The 19,889-nt window shown below is 38.2% G+C and overlaps 1 protein-coding gene across 2 annotated transcripts; it reads right to left on the bottom strand.

Annotated features, from left to right (window-relative positions):
- Nucleotides 1–8,363: 8,363 nt before the first annotated feature.
- LOC108740907 (tubulin beta chain-like) lies at nt 8,364–16,084 on the bottom strand. Of its 2 annotated transcripts, none has more exons than XM_018475424.1 (6): nt 15,925–16,084; nt 14,610–14,954; nt 12,525–12,844; nt 11,742–11,945; nt 9,567–9,653; nt 8,364–8,739 (listed from the first exon to the last, which is right to left on the bottom strand). In XM_018475424.1, exons 1-6 carry the CDS (start codon nt 15,979–15,981, stop codon nt 8,424–8,426), a joined length of 1,329 nt encoding a protein of 442 aa, XP_018330926.1. In that variant the 5' UTR covers nt 15,982–16,084; the 3' UTR covers nt 8,364–8,423. The 2 variants fall into 2 exon arrangements, with proteins under 2 accessions (XP_018330926.1, XP_018330927.1); XM_018475425.1 differs by having other exon boundaries at nt 9,567–9,626.
- Between the last annotated feature and the right edge of the window lie 3,805 nt (nt 16,085–19,889).

The raw sequence follows: 19,889 nt of genomic DNA, 5'->3' as shown, positions 1-19,889 counted from the left end.
TTTTTTCACGTGTATCTGTAACTTCTGGTAATGCTACCATTAAACAGATAACAAACATACCAAAATAAGAAACGAAATCAATACGTTACATGCGTTGCGTTCAAGAGCAGGAACACGAGATCGAAAAAACTGAAAGTAACAGTGATTATGATTCAGATTTCAAAAATAATTCAATCCCTCAGCAAAGTTATGTTATTATAAAAGTAAATAAACAATGTTTGATTGATATGCTATATGTTCTTGTATCGCTTCTCGGCCTTTTGGCTAAGATCAAAGTGTAGTAGGAAAATGGAGCCGCAGGTAAAAGTGACATACAGTGCCGATGTTGACGAGTTTAAAGTGCTTCTGCCTGTGCGGGCTGAGGAAGTTTTGCTCTGTCCATTATGCGCGTGTGCTCGTTACAAAGGAGGGTCGAAATTCGATGGTCTCCGTCGCCATATTAAGCTGCAACACGTATCAGCAACAATTTCGTTTGAATGCTGGAGATGTGGATTTCGAGCTTCGGCAGAAAAAGCATATCCGAGGAAAATCGTCACGGAGCATTGCAACACGTGCGTTCCGGAGGTGCAACCCGCAATCGGGGGCAGGGCAGACACGGCAAGGCGCAACAACATCAGACGGGAGCTACTGCCTAATAGAGCATAGGTAAATGAGGGGGCAAACGCGCAACAACACCGACGCGTTACGCGGCAGAACACCCGTCGCGGCCCTTCTATTCCTCCAAAGCACATCGAAGTCAATGTACAAATACAGCAACCAGAGGAGGAAGAAGAGTCATCTGAATCGTCCTCCGAGGAGGAAGTAATTCCAACGAGGGGGGCGGAAGGCCCTGTACAGCCAGCTCTAAATGTAAGCTCCCCAGTCGCAACGAACTCGACCGCGGCAGTGGTGCCAACAACACCTACATCGAACTCGTCATCGTCACTATCATCATCACACGGAACACCGCCGAGCGAGTCAAACAACAACACGACTTGCACACGCACACAAGCGTCGCGCAGTATCAACAGCGCGACACAGCAGCAGACAGCGCCGAGTGTGTCTAATAACAGCACGACACACACACCTGTAAGACGCGGTACCAACAGCGTCGAGCCACCTGCCACTAGCGTGACAGGTGACTCAAACGTTAGTATTTCGACGGCGTATGAAATAAGCAGCAGCAGCACGCACACACCTACACAGAATATCGAGTCGCAATCCGACGCGGCAACGCACACCACGAACCAGCAATCGGCTGCTCTAGATGAAGCCGAGCAGCAGACGACTAATGCAGACCAGCGCAGACGACAGGGATCGCGTGAGCAACGTGAGCTCCTTACCGAGCTTGTAGCAGTTGCATCACGGGAACAGCTGGAGGCGCTTATGCCGAGGGTCGCTGTATTCCTGGGAAGATTCTCGAGCAGGAACAGCAACGATAACAACAACAACGATCATGGTGGTGGCAGCAGCAGCAACAACAATAACATCAACAACAACAGAAGTACATCTGCAGGAGGGAGAGTGCAGCGAGCAGCGCCAGCTGTGAGAAACCGTCCTACCGATCGGATTCAGGAGGCCAAGAAAATCCCACGGCTCTATCGTAAAAACAAAAAGTCAGCTGTTCAAAGGGTTCTCGCAGGTCCAAATCAGGTCTGCGAGATAAATTTAGCAAATATTGAGACCTTTTTTCAGGAGTTGGCTGCTCGTAGAGCTGGAAGAACAGACTGGCCGAATGTTTTCGATCAAATGGAGCCGACCCCGGAGAGCAACGACAATCTGTGCAGGCCAATCGAGTCGGAGGAGGTGATCGCCTGCCTGAGCCGCCGATCCAACACGGCGCTGGGCCCAGACGGTGTCACATACGCCGACCTCATTAAGGCCGATCCCGGGGCACGTGTGCTGACAGCACTAATGAATGCTGTTTGGCGTACAGAGGCAGCTCCCGCTTCGTGGAAGGAGTCAAACACTATTCTCCTGTACAAGAAGGGGGACCCGATGGACATTCGCAACTGGAGGCCGATCTCTCTTGGAGACACGGTCTCAAAGCTGTTCGCTGCCATACTCTCGAACAGAGTCAAGAAGTGGGCAGTGACCAACCATCGGTTCAGCGACGCACAGAAGGGCTTCCTGCAGTTCGAGGGCTGCTTCGAGCACAACTTCGTCCTGCAGGAGATAATTCGCAGCGCCAAGAAAAAGAAAGGCAAGCTAGCGATCGCCTGGTTGGACCTGACGAGCGCGTTCAACTCTGTGGCCCACTCGTCCATCCACCGAGCCCTGGAAGGTCACGGAGTCCCAGCAAAGGTGAGAAACATCATCGCCAGCCTGTATGCAGATATGAGGACACGTGTGCGGGCTGCTGGCGGAGAAACAGCACCCATCTGCATCCAATCGGGGGTCCGGCAGGGCTGTCCATTGAGCCCATACATCTTCAACCTCACTCTGGAGGTAGTGCTACGATGCATGAAGAAGACGGAGTGCGGTTACATGTTCGAAGGCAGGCGCTACACCATCTTTGCGTATGCCGACGACGTGGCGATCTTGTCGGACTCTCCGGAGGGACTGAGGAGACTGCTGCGAGCGGCGGAGGAGGGCGCGGCGGCAGTGGGACTGACGTTCAACCCGAACAAATGTGCGACACTCCACATGGATGGCGACAGGGTCCTGCCGACCCAATTCAGCATCCAGCAGTCGCCCATCGCTGCACTCTCTTCCGACGATGCCTACGAACATCTGAGCATCCCCACTGGTTACCAGGTTCGTCAGACGCCCGTCAATACCATCAAAGGGCTCCTTGAGGACGCCAATAAAATCGGCGAATCTCGGCTTGCCCCGTGGCAGAAGCTGGACGCGGTGGGAATTTTTCTACTACCGCGTCTCGACTCTATTATGCAGGGAGGAGTCATCGAGAAGGAGTACCTGACGGAGGCGGACAAGATCATCAGGAAGTTGGTCAAAACTTAGATGAGCCTTCCACAGCGTGCCAGCGCGGAGGTCGTCTACTTACCACCGTCTCAGGGTGGAGGGGGATTGCTCCCATTGGGCGACCTGTACGACGTCCTCACTGTAGCTCACGGCTACAGATTGTTGTGTGCGAGCGACGAGGCAGTAAGCGGACTGGCAATGACTCTGCTGAGGAGGTCCGCCGGGAGACGACAGCAGCTGGCAAACAACACCGACGCAGCGCGTTATCTCTATGATATGCCCGTTCCTCCCTCGCCCGCCACATTTTGGTCAAAAGTACGGATCTGATCCATCAAGCTGACCAAGAAGCTGGGATTGAGATGGTCCTGGTACGGAGACAGGGGGTCGTACAGCCTGTCTTGTGGAGAAGGAGAGGGTGTGGAGACTGTCACGTCGGACCAGAAGAACCAGGTCATCAGCATGCTGCGACGCAGTCTGGCCAAGTACTACGCGGGGACCCAACTTGCCAAACGAGACCAAGGCAAGGCCTTCGAGGTCACTCGGAAGGCCCCAGTATCCAACCACTTCCTCCGAAGTGGCAGGAATACCCGCTTCTGCGACTGGCGCTTTATACATCGCGCTGCCACTGAACGCTGCCCAAAGGTGACGACCTGGAGCGGACAAAAGGTGTCGCAAGTGCGGTGACCCTCTCGAGACACTGCCACACGTACTCAACCACTGCGGTCCACACGCAGCAGCACGACAACTGAGGCATAACAACCTACAGGATAGACTCGTCAAAGCCGTAAGATGTCGAGGATCCATCACGGTGAATCGGACGGTCCAGGGGGTCCAGGGATCGGCTGCAACACTAAGGGCTATACTGTCCGAGTCGAGGCCTTCGTCGTTGGAGCCCTTGGAGCCTGGCATCGTCGGAACGAGCCTGTGCTTCGTCTACTGGGAGTCGGACCTCGCTATGCTGGGATGATGAGGAGGTTTATGGTCAGCGACACCATGAGATGGTCCAGGGAAATCTACGTGGAGCACGTTTCGGGCGTGCGCCAGTACAGTGAAAGTGTGACTAATGAGCCCTAGGGCATTTGTGTCTGTGATAGCTATTGTGATATCTAGTCGTGTTTATACTGTGCATACTTTTTTCCAGCAATTTTTATATCTATATACACACTATTGTGATTTTAGTTTACTCTATANGGCTGTGTGTAGATGGGCAGCTACAAAGGACTCCTAAACGAAGAATGTTTCAGCCAACCATTACAATAAGTTGTACCAACTATCGGACCAATTCATAAAAATACACAAGTCGTAGTGACGAAAACGGTTACTAAAACAAAAGTATGAAGCTTTAAAGTTCTGAACAATATAACAAACTTATAACAATTTTGCTTGTGGCATAAATAACTATTCTAAAATAGTACAATACTTATAACAAGAAAACTATATTACAAAAGCTATTGTGATATCTAGTCGTGTTTATACTGTGCATACTTTTTTCCAGCAATTTTTATATCTATATACACACTATTGTGATTTTATTTTACTCTATAACTGTTGTATTTTAACTTATTGATTTTTTACCTTTATTTATTGATTATTTTATGACTGTTTATTATCATCAGACGTGCTTATGTGTATATATTCTATATGTCTTATATTTATGCGTACTCTACAGCTACAAACTCAAAAAGAAAAGTGAAGCGATATTTTATTTATTTTTATTAATTTTGAAACTATAAAAACTATTGACTGAACTATAGTGAAACAAATGTGATACTATGAATATTATTAATTAATTAGCTACACTGACACAATAAAAGTATCTATTCTTATCAGCTTAATATGGTCTTGTATCTAATGTGAGTAAATCAATGTGGAAGGAACTAGGAAAACATAAATTACATAGAACATCTATGCTGCTAGCTTATGGTGATAAACCAATCGATACATTAGGAAAATCAGTGTAGAGGTAGAAGCGTTTGAGAATAAATTAAAACTTCAATTTTATGTAACAGAAGAATTATTCCTCTTTTTGGACTAGACTGGTGTTTCGCATTTAAATTACCATGCCTTCTGGTGCGAAAATACTTCATATCAAAAACATAGATCATCATAAAGATGTGGGGAAAGAAGATGTTGACAAAACCTTTATCACTGACATTCTGAACGAATTCTCAGAAGTATTTAAGAGTGGTTTAGGCACCATAAAGGGACATCAAGCAAAAATTTGTATTGGGGAAGATGTTATTCCAAAAAGATTTGGCCGTAGGACTGTGCTCTTAGCAATTCGGCAAAGCTTAATAGATTGGTTCGTGATGGTGTCTTAGAACAAATTGATACTACCCATAATTTCGTGGGCATCTCCTATCGTAGTAGTAATGAAATCAAATGGAAGTTTACGAATTTGTGCTGACTTCAAAGTCACAGTACACAAACGTGTTCAAATTGATGATTATCCTCTTCCAATATTTGAATATATTACTGAAAAAGCTTTCAAGCGGTAGGTATTTCTCGAAGATCGATTTAATAGACGCCTACATACAAATGGAAGTTCATCCAGAATTTCGCAAGTATTTGGTAATTGTCACCCACAAAGGATACCGAAGACTACCTTTTGGAATCAACTAGCATCGGCCCTGTTTCAACGTACTATAGACCACATATTGTTTGTTACCTGGACGACATCTTAGTAACAGCATTAAATTTAGAAATTCACGCTAAAATGCTAAAGGCCTTACGCCGTTTAATGCCGGCAGGAATTAAGACTCAAAAATCGACAAGCTACTTGCTGAGAAACAGCTTAACTTACATAGGACATAAAATTGACCGGGATGGTTTACATCCAACTGAGGAAAGCATTGATGCGATAAAAAGATTCTAACCTTTTCTTTTTTCCTCTGCGCCCTCCGTCCATGTTTCTCACTCGTACAGTTTTTATCAATCTTTTTCGAATTTCTAAATTAACCGTTTGTAAGCATATAAGTAACTTCTTTTTATTAAAGGTGACTCAACCCTACGCTATTTTCTGCTGTATATCCCTACTACTCCTTCCGTCCTGGCTTATCTGACTTCCTAGATACCTAAAATAAGCCACTTCATCTAATGTTTCGTCTCCTATCTTTTATATTCGGTCTTTCCCTACTTTTTATTCTCTACCAGTATTTATTATTTATTTTTTTATTACATCGGCATTTAAAAAAAGATATAAAATGGGATTGGTCCGAGGATGATTATAAAATATTTAATGATCTACAATCACAGCTAGCTTTTATGGATATATTAGTTCACTACGATTCAGCAAAACTTCTGGTTGTCATCAGTGATGCTAGTGTACTTTCGCATACATTTCCTGATGGATCTCTAAGGTGAATTGCTTTTGTCTCATGATCAATTAATGAAATAAAGAGACGATACTCTACGATTGACAAAGTGGCTTTAGGATCAGTATCTGCAGCAACAAAATTTCATCAATAGTTGTATCTAAGTCGTTTCGCACTCTTTACAGACCACAAACCATTATAATATACATATATTTGGCGAACATCGTCAAAAACCAAAAATAGCAAACAACGAATTGTTACGCTGGGTCATGACACTAAACAGCTATAATTTCGATGTTAATTACCAACTCTGAAAGAAAATTGTTCAGCCGACACACTCTAGGTTTTCCCCGCGGGATGCACATCATACTAAGTTACTACATTTAAGGGTTGAGAAGCTATCTTTAAATAGGAGAACCCCAAAAAGTAAAACGCTAAAGGATGATACTTTGAAAAAGTTACCAAATATATATCAAGTTATTGGCCTGATAAGAAACAATTTAACCAACGAGAACGGCCATTTTATAAGAAACCAGCAGAATTTTCTTTCGAGGAAGGTACTCTATTGTGAAAAGGTCGAATTTGCATACCATCTAGTTTACAAAATGAAGTCCTCTTTATGTTGCACGTCCTGTTATAACAGTCATGAAATTACTAGCTAAATTACACTTTTATTGGCCGCACATCAACGACGATATAGCCTGTGTAGTGTAGCAATGTATCTCGTACTACTAAATACTACAAAACTTATTATCAAAAATAAGCATTCTGTAGAGTTCAAACTCCTAGAATATTTTGTTAATGGAGCTAATTGTACATTGATTTCGTTTACTTTCAATTCTTACCGTAAAGCTATTCATTTCATTGTTGATTCTTTTTGCTGGGAAAAGGAGACAACCTTATTATTTTTACTATAATTTTGGTGCTAATGAATTTATTTTTAGTATATTTTCAAGCACAACAAATAAGGGCATTTGAGTTTTTCTCCAAAAATCCGTCGCTTCTCCGTTATTTAATTTAATTCAGTTTTTTCGACTACCAAACAGTCATCTTTAACGATTTGTCTGGAGTTATATTTTATATACAGAAACGAAAAAAAAAACAATTGACTTGAAAAGTTTCGTTTTTGGCTTCAGTAAACCTCTTTCATTGCGAATTTATTAAAAAGAAAACATTTATATAAAAATATGTAAAGAACATTTTTTATATAGAATCCCCCCTCCTCAGTTATTTTGAGGGTGCTAATTTTCACCACCTAAATTTCACGTCAATCAATGGAAAGAATTCGGAGCCAAAAACCGTCGTCTTGTGGACTATTATTGTTGCCGTTTGAAACAAAAAAATATCTGTCGGTATGTGTTTTAATACAAATATATTGTATTATGATTTACAGTAGGTACTTCTTTTCTTCCTATTTAAAATTATTGTGAAATTTCCCATTTTAGCCCACCTTCATTAAAACTTTGTATTCCTAATATTTTCTAATGCCATCGAATGCATCGATGATTCTTTTACCGTAATGTTTGAGGAATATGGTTCCCTATAAAAATAGGCTACTACTGTTTGCTTACCCTCGTCCTAATAGCTGCCTTAGTTTTAATTGATGTTATATACTGGCAAAACAGGTCTGCAGTTCCAACTCATTATCATAAGGTCGTCAGTCCTAAGACTGGTTGGACACGCACCTCCACTCTTTCCTATCCTGAGCTAACCTTCGCATTTCCCTAAAACTAGAACAACCCACATCCTTAATTATTTGCGAAAAGTGATCTAATCTAGGTCTATCTCTTCTCCTCTTAACTGCCTCTAATATTTCTCTAACTAGACCTTCATGCCTGAGAAGTTGTCCTACTAACCTATCTCGTCTATTTCTTATTGACTTCTATAGAGTTCTCTGTTCTATTATTTCTCATTGCTTTTCATTTCTAACCTTCTCTACCCACGGTATCCTCATTATTTGCCTGTAACACCAAATTTCGAACGCTTCTAACCTTTTCTTTTCCGCCCAATGTCCATGTTTCGCACTCGTACAGCGCCATATTCCAAACATACACCTTTAACAACCATTTTCGAATTTCTAAATTAAACGTTCACGAGCATAGAAGTGACTTCCGCGCATTTTTTTAAAAAGAATACTTCACTGTATAACTTTAGTTAAAATTTATTGAATAGAAGTATTGCTATTTTTAGATAAGTAGTTAATTCTTAAAGTGAGTCATCATCGTTATCGAGATCGACTTCTTCAACTGCAGCATTTTCATATTGCTGGTACTCCGAAATTAAGTCCCTCATATTTACTTCAGCATCTGCAAATTGCATTTCTTCCATTCCTTCTCCGGTATACCAATGCAAATAAGCCTTTCGTCTAAACATAGCTGTAAAGCTATCACCAATTCTCTTGAACAGTTCTTGTATTGCAGTAGTATTTCCAATAAACGTAGCACACATTTTTAAACCACGAGGTGGTATATCGCAAATAGCCGACTTGATATTGTTAGGTATCCATTCGATAAAGTAAGAACTAATAAAAAATTATAAGGAATTCAGTCGATTTTTTCAAATAATATACAGTGTAAACTCTATATAACGACACTTAAGAGACTGAACATTTTTCGGCGTTACAAAGAGTGGTCGTTAAATCGAGAGAAATAAAAGATATTATTTTACTATTCTATAATAATATGCATTTACCAATATAGTACATATTTTGCACACGAACATTATTATTCATACATTGCGTATAGCCTGTTATCTTCGTCTGATGTTTTTTGCTGTTCCAATATTTTAATTGTATTTTGTTACGTATCTTAGTCATATCTTGAGATACTGCTGGATCAATTTGATTATATAAAAAGTATTTTTTTAATAGTTTCGCTGCATCAAGTGCTTGTTTGATGCTTGGTGGAGGGACAGGATCGTCTTCTTCAACAACGTACACAGCTGTAGTTCTTATCTATTTCGGTAACTTAGAAAGTACTGCTCAATGATTTATAATGCCGCATTGTTGTCGTTAAATAGAGTGAGCGTGTCGCTATATAGAGTGTAATATTGTATAGAAAACAATGTAAACCAACCAAAGTAAAGAAATTTCGACGTTTTAAGGAGTTTGTCGTTAAATCGAGTGACGTTATAAAGAGTTTAGACTGTATTTCTTATGAGCTCATTACTTTAAAGTGAATTAATTTTTATCACCATAGATAACCTCGAATTAATGAGGAAATGTATAATCATTATTAGCAATGAGCCATTTGAGATTATTTGTAGTGGTAAAAATTAATTCACTTTAATATACTGAAACTACAAAGTTTTTTCAAAAATGTTTCAAAGTTATTTATTATTAATATGTACCTATTTTTGTTTTGTATGTTAAACATCTGTTCGTCGACTTCCCTGGTAGACATTCTCCCTCTAAAAATTGATGCTGCTGTAAGATACCTGTGAAATACATCATGGATAGGATAACTTATGGGGTATTATAATTATAATAATTAGACGTTTTTCATTCAGGGTTAAATATTATTGCCAAATATGTAATAATGTATTATTTACCCTTATAGTGTTGTAAATTATGTATTGTTTCGAAATCCTGGATGATAACATGGATTTTTTTAAAACCGTTTAATGCTACTATCAAAAGGCTTGCAGAAAGAAAATACAAAGATGTATTTGTGTGTTGAATGTTTATTTGTTATGTTTTTCGAACCAAAATTTTAAGATTTAATGTGTCATTACAATCTTTTTTATATAAAATTTTGTACTGTAAAAGATTGCCGTCGTCGCCCAACTTTCTGAAGAAAAAAAGTGATATTGTTGCACTATTATATTATTATAAGCACTTAGTAAACGGGCTGGATCGAAACTAACACCTCAATATTTATTTAATTCAGTTAAATTTTAATAAAAAAAATTAATCTGAAAATTAATTTAATGCGACCTCTACTACGTGGGCAGGAAAGGTGCCAATTCAATCTCCACTTTTCCGTTACCTTTCTTAAGAGATTATCGTTTGGCAGTTTAGCTCAACCCAACTAAACTTCACTATATCTTGGGGTAAGTAAACCAACAGATAGACTGTCAAGCAGACTTAATCCTTTTATGGAAGTACTTATTGTACAAGTATATTAATAATTAAAGGCAAATAAATACGACAATAAATTTGGTAAAGTACTTAAGCAACGTGAAAAACCATAACATAAATATGAAAAATTTAGTGTTCCGTAACAAAAAACCGCTGTAATCAATCGATTAAGGGCTATGTGGACGCAAATTAAGGTAGCTATCATAAAGATCGTCGTTCGTAAACGGACTTCATATTTATATTCTGAGGCAGCTCGATTTCTTGGGACTCCAGGATTCCTAGATTCGTCGTACATTGTGACAACCACAGCGCACTCAAACTAGCCGAGAGTCCAGTAATTTGCCCAAAGACGAAACACGTAGTTATACGCCACCATTTTAAAGGAATTTTACTAACTTGTTTTATGTGGATTTTTGTTTTTACCTCGTGTACCGAGAACGTCTCATTTCATTTTACATTGTATTTTCTTGTGTCATGAATTTTTTCAGTTCACATATTTTCTTATTGTTTATTTTTTTGTCCTGCAACAGCTATATTACATTCGAAGTGCACCCTTTTCCAAATACAATTGTGATTAATTTATTTATTTGACGTGTGAGTTAGATTTGATCTGCTTTGGTTTTATTTTCATGTGTTATTCATTTTATTGTGTTTACGTTTTACAAGTATTTATTACTTTTGCTTTACTCTTGTTGTGGCAAGCATGGTTTTCTCTCCCACAGGCTGAGTCTGGAACTACTACTATCACTACTTTGGCACTACTATCATTATTACTCCTAATATCACTATTACCATTGGCACTCCAAATTGCTAAAAATTAAACATTGTGTTTCATGTCAACCTTTGCATCCCTAATGTTTAACCCGTACCAATTTTTCACTTTCCATTTTTGGAAAGGTCTCTTACAATCACAGCGTAAGTGCTTTAGATGACGATCACCTTGACCTAGGTAAGTTACACTACAACGTGCTTTCAATCAATGTACGCAAATTCAAGCTCTTTTATTCAGTTCTATGATTAATTTAGTTGTTTTAGTTTTAGTTGTCGGTGCATTCTAGTTTATGAAAAAAATAGAGTAGTTATACCACAAGTTAATGTTAATATTTAATTGAAGTTGTAAGTTAGTTGATAATACTTATTTTTTCGTTAATGAAATCAAGAAAGCACAACAACAAACACAAAATCCAAATAGCAAATGTAGTGACAACTTCGCAGTTTTATCTGCAAATCTCCCAAACGATAAGTATAAAGAATAACTGATACGTGTAAATTTCAATACAAACATTCGTCTGAAGGAATCAGTGTATACTTTTTCCCTATAATTGCGTGACAGATCACTTGTTGTATTATGTTTACTATATTTGTACCTATGAAAAATGAATAATGTAGTCCTATTAAACATTATCACTAACTAGTGGCAAAATCAGCAAAATGTAATAATGTACCTTCCTTTCCTCGGATCACATGCGCACATCATATTTTTAGCATCGAACATTTGATGTACAAGTTCAGGGACTGTTAAACTTCGATATGCGACTGTTGATCGAGCTGTAAGGGGGACAAAGCCAGGCATAAAGAAGTGTAAACGTGGAAATGGAACCATATTGGTCATTATTTTTCTCAAGTCTGCGTTAAGCTGTCCAGGAAACCTGACGATAATAAGGTATTCAGTGAAGTCAAAATTAGAAAATTCTTTGATTTTCCTATTCTTTTTCGACGCACTCTCACTTAAGACTCAATAGGTATTTCAATATATGAATTTATATTTCATTCGCATTATAAGCGATAGAAATAAAACCTTCAATTTTTGAAATGAAACTTCTTTATTTAGATACGTAAATGCTTCGGATCTCCACAAGTTTCGTGAAACAATATAACTTGAATAAAAGGGAATAATTATAATTTGTGATTGAACCGGAGATTCTGCTCTCCATATTATTTATAGCGTTGCTTTAGTGCATAAGCACACGATTAGTTGAGAGCTGATAATTAGTGTTGGTACTTCAGTCCAATTCTTATTTGCGACGTTTCGTCGGCTTTAACGTTAACCTCATCAGGCTAGTCTGAAGTGAACATTTCAGATTAGCCTGAATTATCATCAATTACATTATTTATAATGCACGTGCTTCATTTAGTAAATGCAATCGCGACCTCTTTCTTCTTACGAATCGATTAAGAAGTTTCACCTCTATCACACACGCTAAAATTCATACGTCCTTTTCTAGTACCTAAAACAGGTGGTTACTCCTGACATTACAGCGGATATAAGATGATTCATATCCTCATAGCTTGGAGCTGTCAACTTCAAGGTTCTATAGCAAATATCGAACAACGCTTCGTTATCGATAATATAGGTTTCGTCAGTGTTGTTCATAAGATAATCAAATGATAATACTGCATTGTATGGTTCAACCACCATGTCTGATACTTTTGGACTTGGAATTATTGTGAATGTACTTATAATTCTGTCCGGATATTCTTCTTTAATTTTTTCTAGAAGTAAACACCCTAAGCCTGATCCAGTTCCTCCACCGATCGAATGAACCAACTGATAAATAGATACATAAAATTGAGACATATGAAAAAATTATCAATCTGAATTGCAACGTTAATCTTGGTCTACTTTTAATCAATAATACTGTTATGTAAACAAAATCAAGTGGGAATACCATTTTTCTGAAGGTGCGTGTTATGAAATATAGTGTAGTGTAGGCTGAGGATCAATTAGAAAGTCACTTGTGTATAAATACTACTTATTCCACAATAGACAGCCACGAAAATCAGAACCAGCACCAACAAAAAGCGCGCTAGCAATTGGTTACACTACCCTAAACTATTTAAGGTAAATCATTTAAGATCAGCTCTTCTTGGAGCTAAAAACTCAACGCACACCAACCGGCCCGGCTGTGATTTTTATATATCAATAAAATCATCGACAGAATAAACAGAATAAAATCACACAAAGTTGGAGTAAATAGTGTGTCCCCAACGACTAACCCCTTTTGCATTTCGATATTTCTCTCGAGCGTGAGCGACATCCTTTTCTAGCCGAATGCTATGGTTCTTATTTATCATCTGCGCCGAAATTGAAAAAGTCAGGGGCCGTCACTCTATGGTTCAGGTGTATAACACAAACGAAAACTAGATTCTAATAAAACGCGTTCCTAATACGATCATATTATTAAAGAATTTTACGTATTAAATTTATTCTCGGAAATAACCATCGCTATGGCTGCAGTACAATTTTTTTCATGGCGTAACTACCCTAATTACCTTGTCGCCTATCTGAACTATCCCGTCCTACTACCAAACTTGCAAATAACATACTTTCACCTTCTATTTAAAATTTACCGATTACTTATATTTGCATTATTTTTTATTTCTGTTTTTTCGCTGTTTCATTGTAGTTTCTCATTTACGTTCCGTTTCTATATTGTCTTAGTACGCTTCCATTTTTTTTTTAACAATCGCTTTTTTCTATTTTTGTTATTGATTTCTATCGTAGAACCGCCGGTCTTTTTATTAACCACAGGTTTGCAATGCATGCTCTATCCTATCCCGTTATCTATTTTGTTTATTTATCGTGCGAAATTAATTTTAGAAACAAATTTGTTTCTTCTCCTATCTTCCCCAATGCTTGCTTTGTGCTGAGTGAGTATAAGCATGTCCTAGAGGATCAGACCATTGCTTAGCATTCGGAAGGACACCTGTTCGATTCTGGATCTGTCTGCGTCCAAATTTTTCTGTGGTTTCCTTAGGTCACTTAGGCAAATGCTGGGGCAGTAATTTTCCACAGATAATCTTTTATTATCTTCTGTCTTCATTTAGTTCGCCTAGTCTTTTTTATAACTGAAAGGAGGTTGAAGAGAACCTTCCGCTCTACCCTCTGGAGTAGTCCGAAGTGACTGCCCGCCCATTAGCATTAGTGGCTGGTAGGAAAGTTTCTTTTTATTACAGGCATCTCCGACATTCTACCCATCCGCGGCAAGTAAGAGCTAGCCTTCATCAACCACTTTAGTCTCCAAGTTCCTTTTTTAGTTACCACCCGTCAGGGGCCAAGTGTTCTGGTTAGTGTTACTGCATTTTTATTTGTGATTTTACCTATAATTATCCTTATTTTTTTGTTTGATGTTGTGTTTTCATTATTAGTTTAGTTCTAGTGTTGTACATAGTAGCTTTATAGCTGGTTAGGTTTAATTATGTGTAAATAAACTGTTTAAGCAAGCAAGACTACATCAATCTTTGTAAATATTCACAAAATAAATATACTTAATTTGAATTTTGTTTTTAATTAATTTACACAAAAGAATAACCTGAAAGCCCTGCATGCAGTCACAACTTTCGGCTTCTTTTCGTGTGATATCCAATATAACATCACATAATTCGGCGCCTTCTGTATAATGACCTTTGGCCCAGTTGTTTCCAGCACTTTCCCTTCCAAACACAAAATTGTCGGGGTAAAATAGTTGACCGAAAGGTGATGACCTTACATGATCCAATGTTCCTGGTTCTAGGTCTATCAAAATAGCACGGGGAACAAATCTATGTCCTCGAACACTGTTGTAATATACATTTAGACGTTGGAGCTGTAGATCAGATTCTCCGTGCCAATGCCCATCAGGACAAATTCCATGTTCATCAGATACCACCTCCCAAAACTTAAAAAGTAGCAAAAGAATATCGAGATGTTTTTCATTTATTGAAGAAACATTGAAAATACAACACCTATTCGTTTCATAAAGGTCTTAAACGTATCAAATGATGAGAAAACGAAAATCACAGTCATCCAGATAATTTTACGGTGCAGAATTATTAATGTGTATAGAAGAATTAGGAATTGAAACGAATAAGAAAATCGTTTTTTAAAACTTATTTGAATTTCTGAAAATTGACTACAAATATAATAAATGTAGGTATACCGAAGTAATAACAGGAAGACCGTAAGACGATATCTGTGGCAATTTGTAGTTGTAGATTCAATAACAGTTAACAAGATCCTTTGCAATTAATAATATCTATTTGTTTAACCGAATTTGCGGCATAACTAATAAGGCTAGGGTATCGAATGAAATAGAGCGATATGTTCTTAGACAGCGTTTTGTCGAAACTGAAGAGTTTGATATCTAGTAAATCCAACAAAGTGCTAAACAAGAACGTATTCTGTGTTTTATTCCGGGCTTTTTGGCCTTGGTCCGTGGAATCGTGCTTTTCCTGACGTTTCGCCGTTCTTTGCTGACGGCATCTTCAGTCGTAACTGAACAGTCACCACTAAAGATGCCGTCAGCAAAGAACGGCGAAACGTCTGGAAAAGCAAGATTCCACGGACTACGGCCAAAAAGCCCGGAAGAAAACACAGCATCGATAGACGCCGGCCGTGAAAGAGTAAGAACTACAAGAACGTATTGTTTTTCTTTTCTCATTTTACTTTATTGAATGTCAGAGATACAATAATGTTAATAAAATGTAAGGTAGAAACAAATATATTCAAACCAAAATATTAAAATTAGTAATAAAAAAAACAAGTAAAAATGGATCTTCAAAAAGTAAACCAGAAGGAAAATAAAATATGACACAAAGTTGAAAGCAGTTTTGTATCTGTAAATAGTAAATCCAATAATTTTTACGTACTTTAGTTCCAATATTATTTCCCGCTGCTCCAATTTGTAGATGAACTATTTCTCTCATTTTTTTCTTATTCACTAGAATTTAGATATTTTTTCCAAAAGTACAATTACAATAGTTTAGTTAAAGTTTGACTATGACTTTGTCATTAATGACATTAGGTACAGTATTTCCATTGTTTTGAGTTTTACAAGGCAATTATTTGCAGAAACGAAGATCGCTTACATTAAGTTGTTATAAGTTTTTTATCCGTTTACTCTTTGAGACTATAAATTATCTAATTTTTCGTGGCTTCGAGCTCCGTTCGGCCATTCATTCCACACTTCATATAGAACGCAAAGATAATATGGCATCACTGTTGTATTGCCTTGCGTTCATATATAAAAAGAATTATTCTCATTATTTCCAATAGTGTTCTAATATACGAGGGTGGATTGATAAGTTTCCGGCCTGACCAAGAAAAACAAGGTTTTTAAAAATTTTTTTTTTTTATTTCTCAACATAATCTCCTCCAAGGCTGATACATTTCTCATAGCGGTGTTCCAGTCTATTAATGCCATCTCTATAGACTGATTCGTCAAGCTCCTCAAAATAACCATTTACAGCTTCGATTACTTCTTCATTGTCCGCAAATCTCTTACCGCCAAGCCATTTTTTGAGATTAGGGAACAGAAAATAGTCACTCGGGGCTAGGTCTGGAGAGTAAGGAGGGTGCGGCATCAATTCAAACTTTAGATCGTTGATTTTAGCCGTCGCAACGATTGACGTGTGCGCTGGTGCGTTATCGTGATGAAACAAGATTTTTTTCTTCGCCAGATGAGGTCGTTTAATTTTCACCTCGTGGCTCAAACGTTGCAATAAGTCTGCGTAGTATTGACCAGTGATAGTATTACCCTTTGCAAGGTAATCAATGTATATAATACCTCTTGCATCCCAAAAAACAGTAGCCATAACCTTGTTCGCCGAAAAAATTGTTTTTGCCTTCTTTGGAGTTGGTTCCCCTGGTCCAATCCACTGTTTAGACTGTTCTTTGGTTTCAGGAGTGTAGTGGTGGACCCACGTTTCGTCAACGGTTACGAATCGACGCAAAAATTCGCTTGGATTACGCTTATACAATGACAAATTTGCGGTAGAAATGTTTTTTCGAATCAATTTTTGGTCGACTGTTAGCAAACGCGGCACCCATCTTGCACAGAGCTTTTCCATATGCAAATGTTGGTGCAAAATATGTTGCACACGTTCATATGACATCTTACAGGTCTCAGCTATCTCACGCACTTTCAATCTGCGGTCTCCCAGCACTATTTGATGAATTTTTTCGATCATATCTGGAGTTGTGACCTCAACGGGGCGTCCTGAGCGAGGCCCATCAGAGGTGCTCACACGACCCTTTTTAAACTCGGAAACCCACTGCTTAACGGTTGAATATGACGGGGAGGATGTCCCCAGTGTTGAGTCCATCTCTTTTTTAATTTCCTTCGGCGTTAACCCCTTCAAATAAAAGTATTTGATGACAGCACGATTTTCCTGCTTTTCCATTTTTACGAAAACCACAGAGGCGTCTTGTTCAGCGTGCTGTCAAACCTACACTAGCAAGGAGATCGGGCTGAAACTATAGCTACAAGCTATCCAAGGATGGTACTATAGAATGTCACCTCAAGGTAGGCCTAGTGGCGTCATCTCTTGGTTAGGCCGGAAACTTATCAATCCACCCTCGTATAATTTCAGTCTAATGTAGCAATGCATAAATCATAATACATGGCATTCATCTGAGTTCAACAGATGAAATCGTAAAGGTATTTAATGGTTTTTCGTTTAATTGGCTCTAAATTAACAGATAGCATAAATAAGCCTACCAGGATTATTAAAATACCCAAAAACAAAAGTAATCACAAATCCTAGCAGCAAAGCAATATGGTTCGACATGACAACAGACGCAAATGAATATCTATATGAGATTTTACATAATGCTCTTTGTAAGAACAAACCCGTTATTGCTATGTTACTCAACAGATTAGAAAAATACAGCATAACTATGATTCCATTACTTTCTCTTATGGACTTCCATAGTTTGTTTTTGTTTTTGTTCTCCTACTTTTTCTAATAAATCATCATTCCTAACACCACAAAATCAAGAAAGTGCAAATAGCGGTATCCGAAAAGAAAATTTAAAAGCAAAAAATAGTTAGCTTAAAATTACCAAACGAATGAGAAATGCAGAGTCAAAATCAGTTGGAAACCTTTTGTCTTATACTTCGTAGGCAGTGGTTTCGAGGATTAAATTGCAGGTTTTCAAAGTCTCTTCAAAGCCTCTTCTTTCGTTGCAAAACAACTTTAAGTTTTTCGAAATTTAGTAAAATGAGATGTGTCGTGCATAATCGCAAGTATCACACATTCACGCTTCAACCGTGGTCCAGTTCTAGAAGATGATAGATATAGAGTTTAAAACATCTGAATATAAAAGTTATTCCGAAAATTTAATAAAACAGTAGAAAGCAAAAACAAGCATCGTTAATACATTGTGTGACATAAATAAGAAGTAATTTGAGCATCTAACTAGAGTTATCTTGAAGAAATTTTAAAGCACTGGACGAAAAATTAGAGAAATTCGAAGAAAAAGCTAAACAAAAATTTTGAAGGAAAACTAAATGAAAATTTCAAAGGTTTAGAAGAAAAGTTAAGTGGAAAAATTGGCTGACGATTGCGACTTCGATTGGACAGACCAAGAACTCTTATCGACGCATTAAATCATGCGCATCAATATGGTGCAGTCTGGCAGGCGCATTGAGAAAGAAATTTAAAAACGAATCGAATTGAAGGTGAATTAATCGAGAAGAAATGCAAAAGCATGCGATATTCCTACAGGCAGATAACCAATGATCCCATGAAGGGCACGTATGACATGAAGACCACTGATGGAGGATTCCAAGAAGGAGGCCTAGTGTAGCTATACAATCCGTAGCATCAGAGGGGTCTATCACCCCAAACTGCAACAGCATTGAGAAGGTCCATACAAAATCGTCAAGCGAATAAATGATGTCATTTACCAGATTAGAATGAAAAACCCAATGTCGTCCATTGACTCCATACGCTAGTGATATACCAAGCTTGAATTCCAAATTTAGATTTGGAGTAACATCTGAAAGGCCCCAAGATTTATTTGCTGCCCCAAATGAATAATCGCTGACTCTCTGTATGGCCGCAGACTTCAATATGGACCGCCGAATAGCTATGGATTTCAAAAGGAAGCTTAGTCAGCTATGGATTTGCAAAATCAACCAGAAATGGAAAAAAGGTATTAAATTAACCAGATGGGAACCGATTTGTATATGACCTTATCATCAAACCAAAATAGTGTGGAAAACCCACTTACCGTTCGTTATGGCATTCTTTGGTTGAATTAAGAGAACTAATAATCAATACGTTGATCCTTGAGTATGCTCGCATGCAGGGATCGATACATGGTCAACAAACTTTGTACTATAAACGCGGAGGGTAACAAATCTTATCCTGAGTGACACAAAGTAGAAAAACCAAAATCTTCTGAAAATTAAGACTATTCAACGATAATGTCAATAGGCCCCTGGAGTTAGTTGGTCGATGACATAAATAAACAATACGATTTAAATACAATGGCGAGTAAGAATTTAAATAAGAAATAGTTTAAATAAATAACTATGATATAATCCCTTAAATAAGTAAAATAAATAGATACGTACTAAAAACTCGTTACAAAGTTGAATATTAAGATAAGAAAAACTTGTAGAAAGAGTAACTTATATCTCAACATAGCTACATATATTGTTTGTGAATTGTTAAGGCTTGAATACATAGCAAGAGCCAGAAATACATGAGAAAAGGAAATATCTATACCTAACTATGAGCTTGAAGTGAAAATACAAAATCATAGGAATACACAGTAATTAAATATTTTGATCAATTACACAAAGAGCTACACAGTTCGCAAAGAC

Source organism: Agrilus planipennis, unplaced genomic scaffold (genome assembly GCF_000699045.2).
Source record: "Agrilus planipennis isolate EAB-ADULT unplaced genomic scaffold, Apla_2.0 scaffold262, whole genome shotgun sequence".
Taxonomy (NCBI): domain Eukaryota; kingdom Metazoa; phylum Arthropoda; class Insecta; order Coleoptera; family Buprestidae; genus Agrilus; species Agrilus planipennis.
Note: the sequence above shows the minus strand (reverse complement) of the source record. Positions and strands in the feature narration are given on the sequence as shown.

Excerpts from the sequence above, each read along its gene's own strand:
- LOC108740907 (XM_018475424.1), bottom strand. The coding sequence starts at position 15,981 with ATGAGAGAAATAGTTCATCTACAAATTGGAGCAGCGGGAAATAATATT. Across the intron at positions 14,955-15,924 it reads GAAATAATATTGGAACTAAA|TTTTGGGAGGTGGTATCTGA; the intron begins GTACGTAAAAAT and ends CTACTTTTTAAG. Across the intron at positions 9,654-11,741 it reads TGTGATCCGAGGAAAGGAAG|GTATCTTACAGCAGCATCAA; the intron begins GTACATTATTAC and ends TGTATTTCACAG.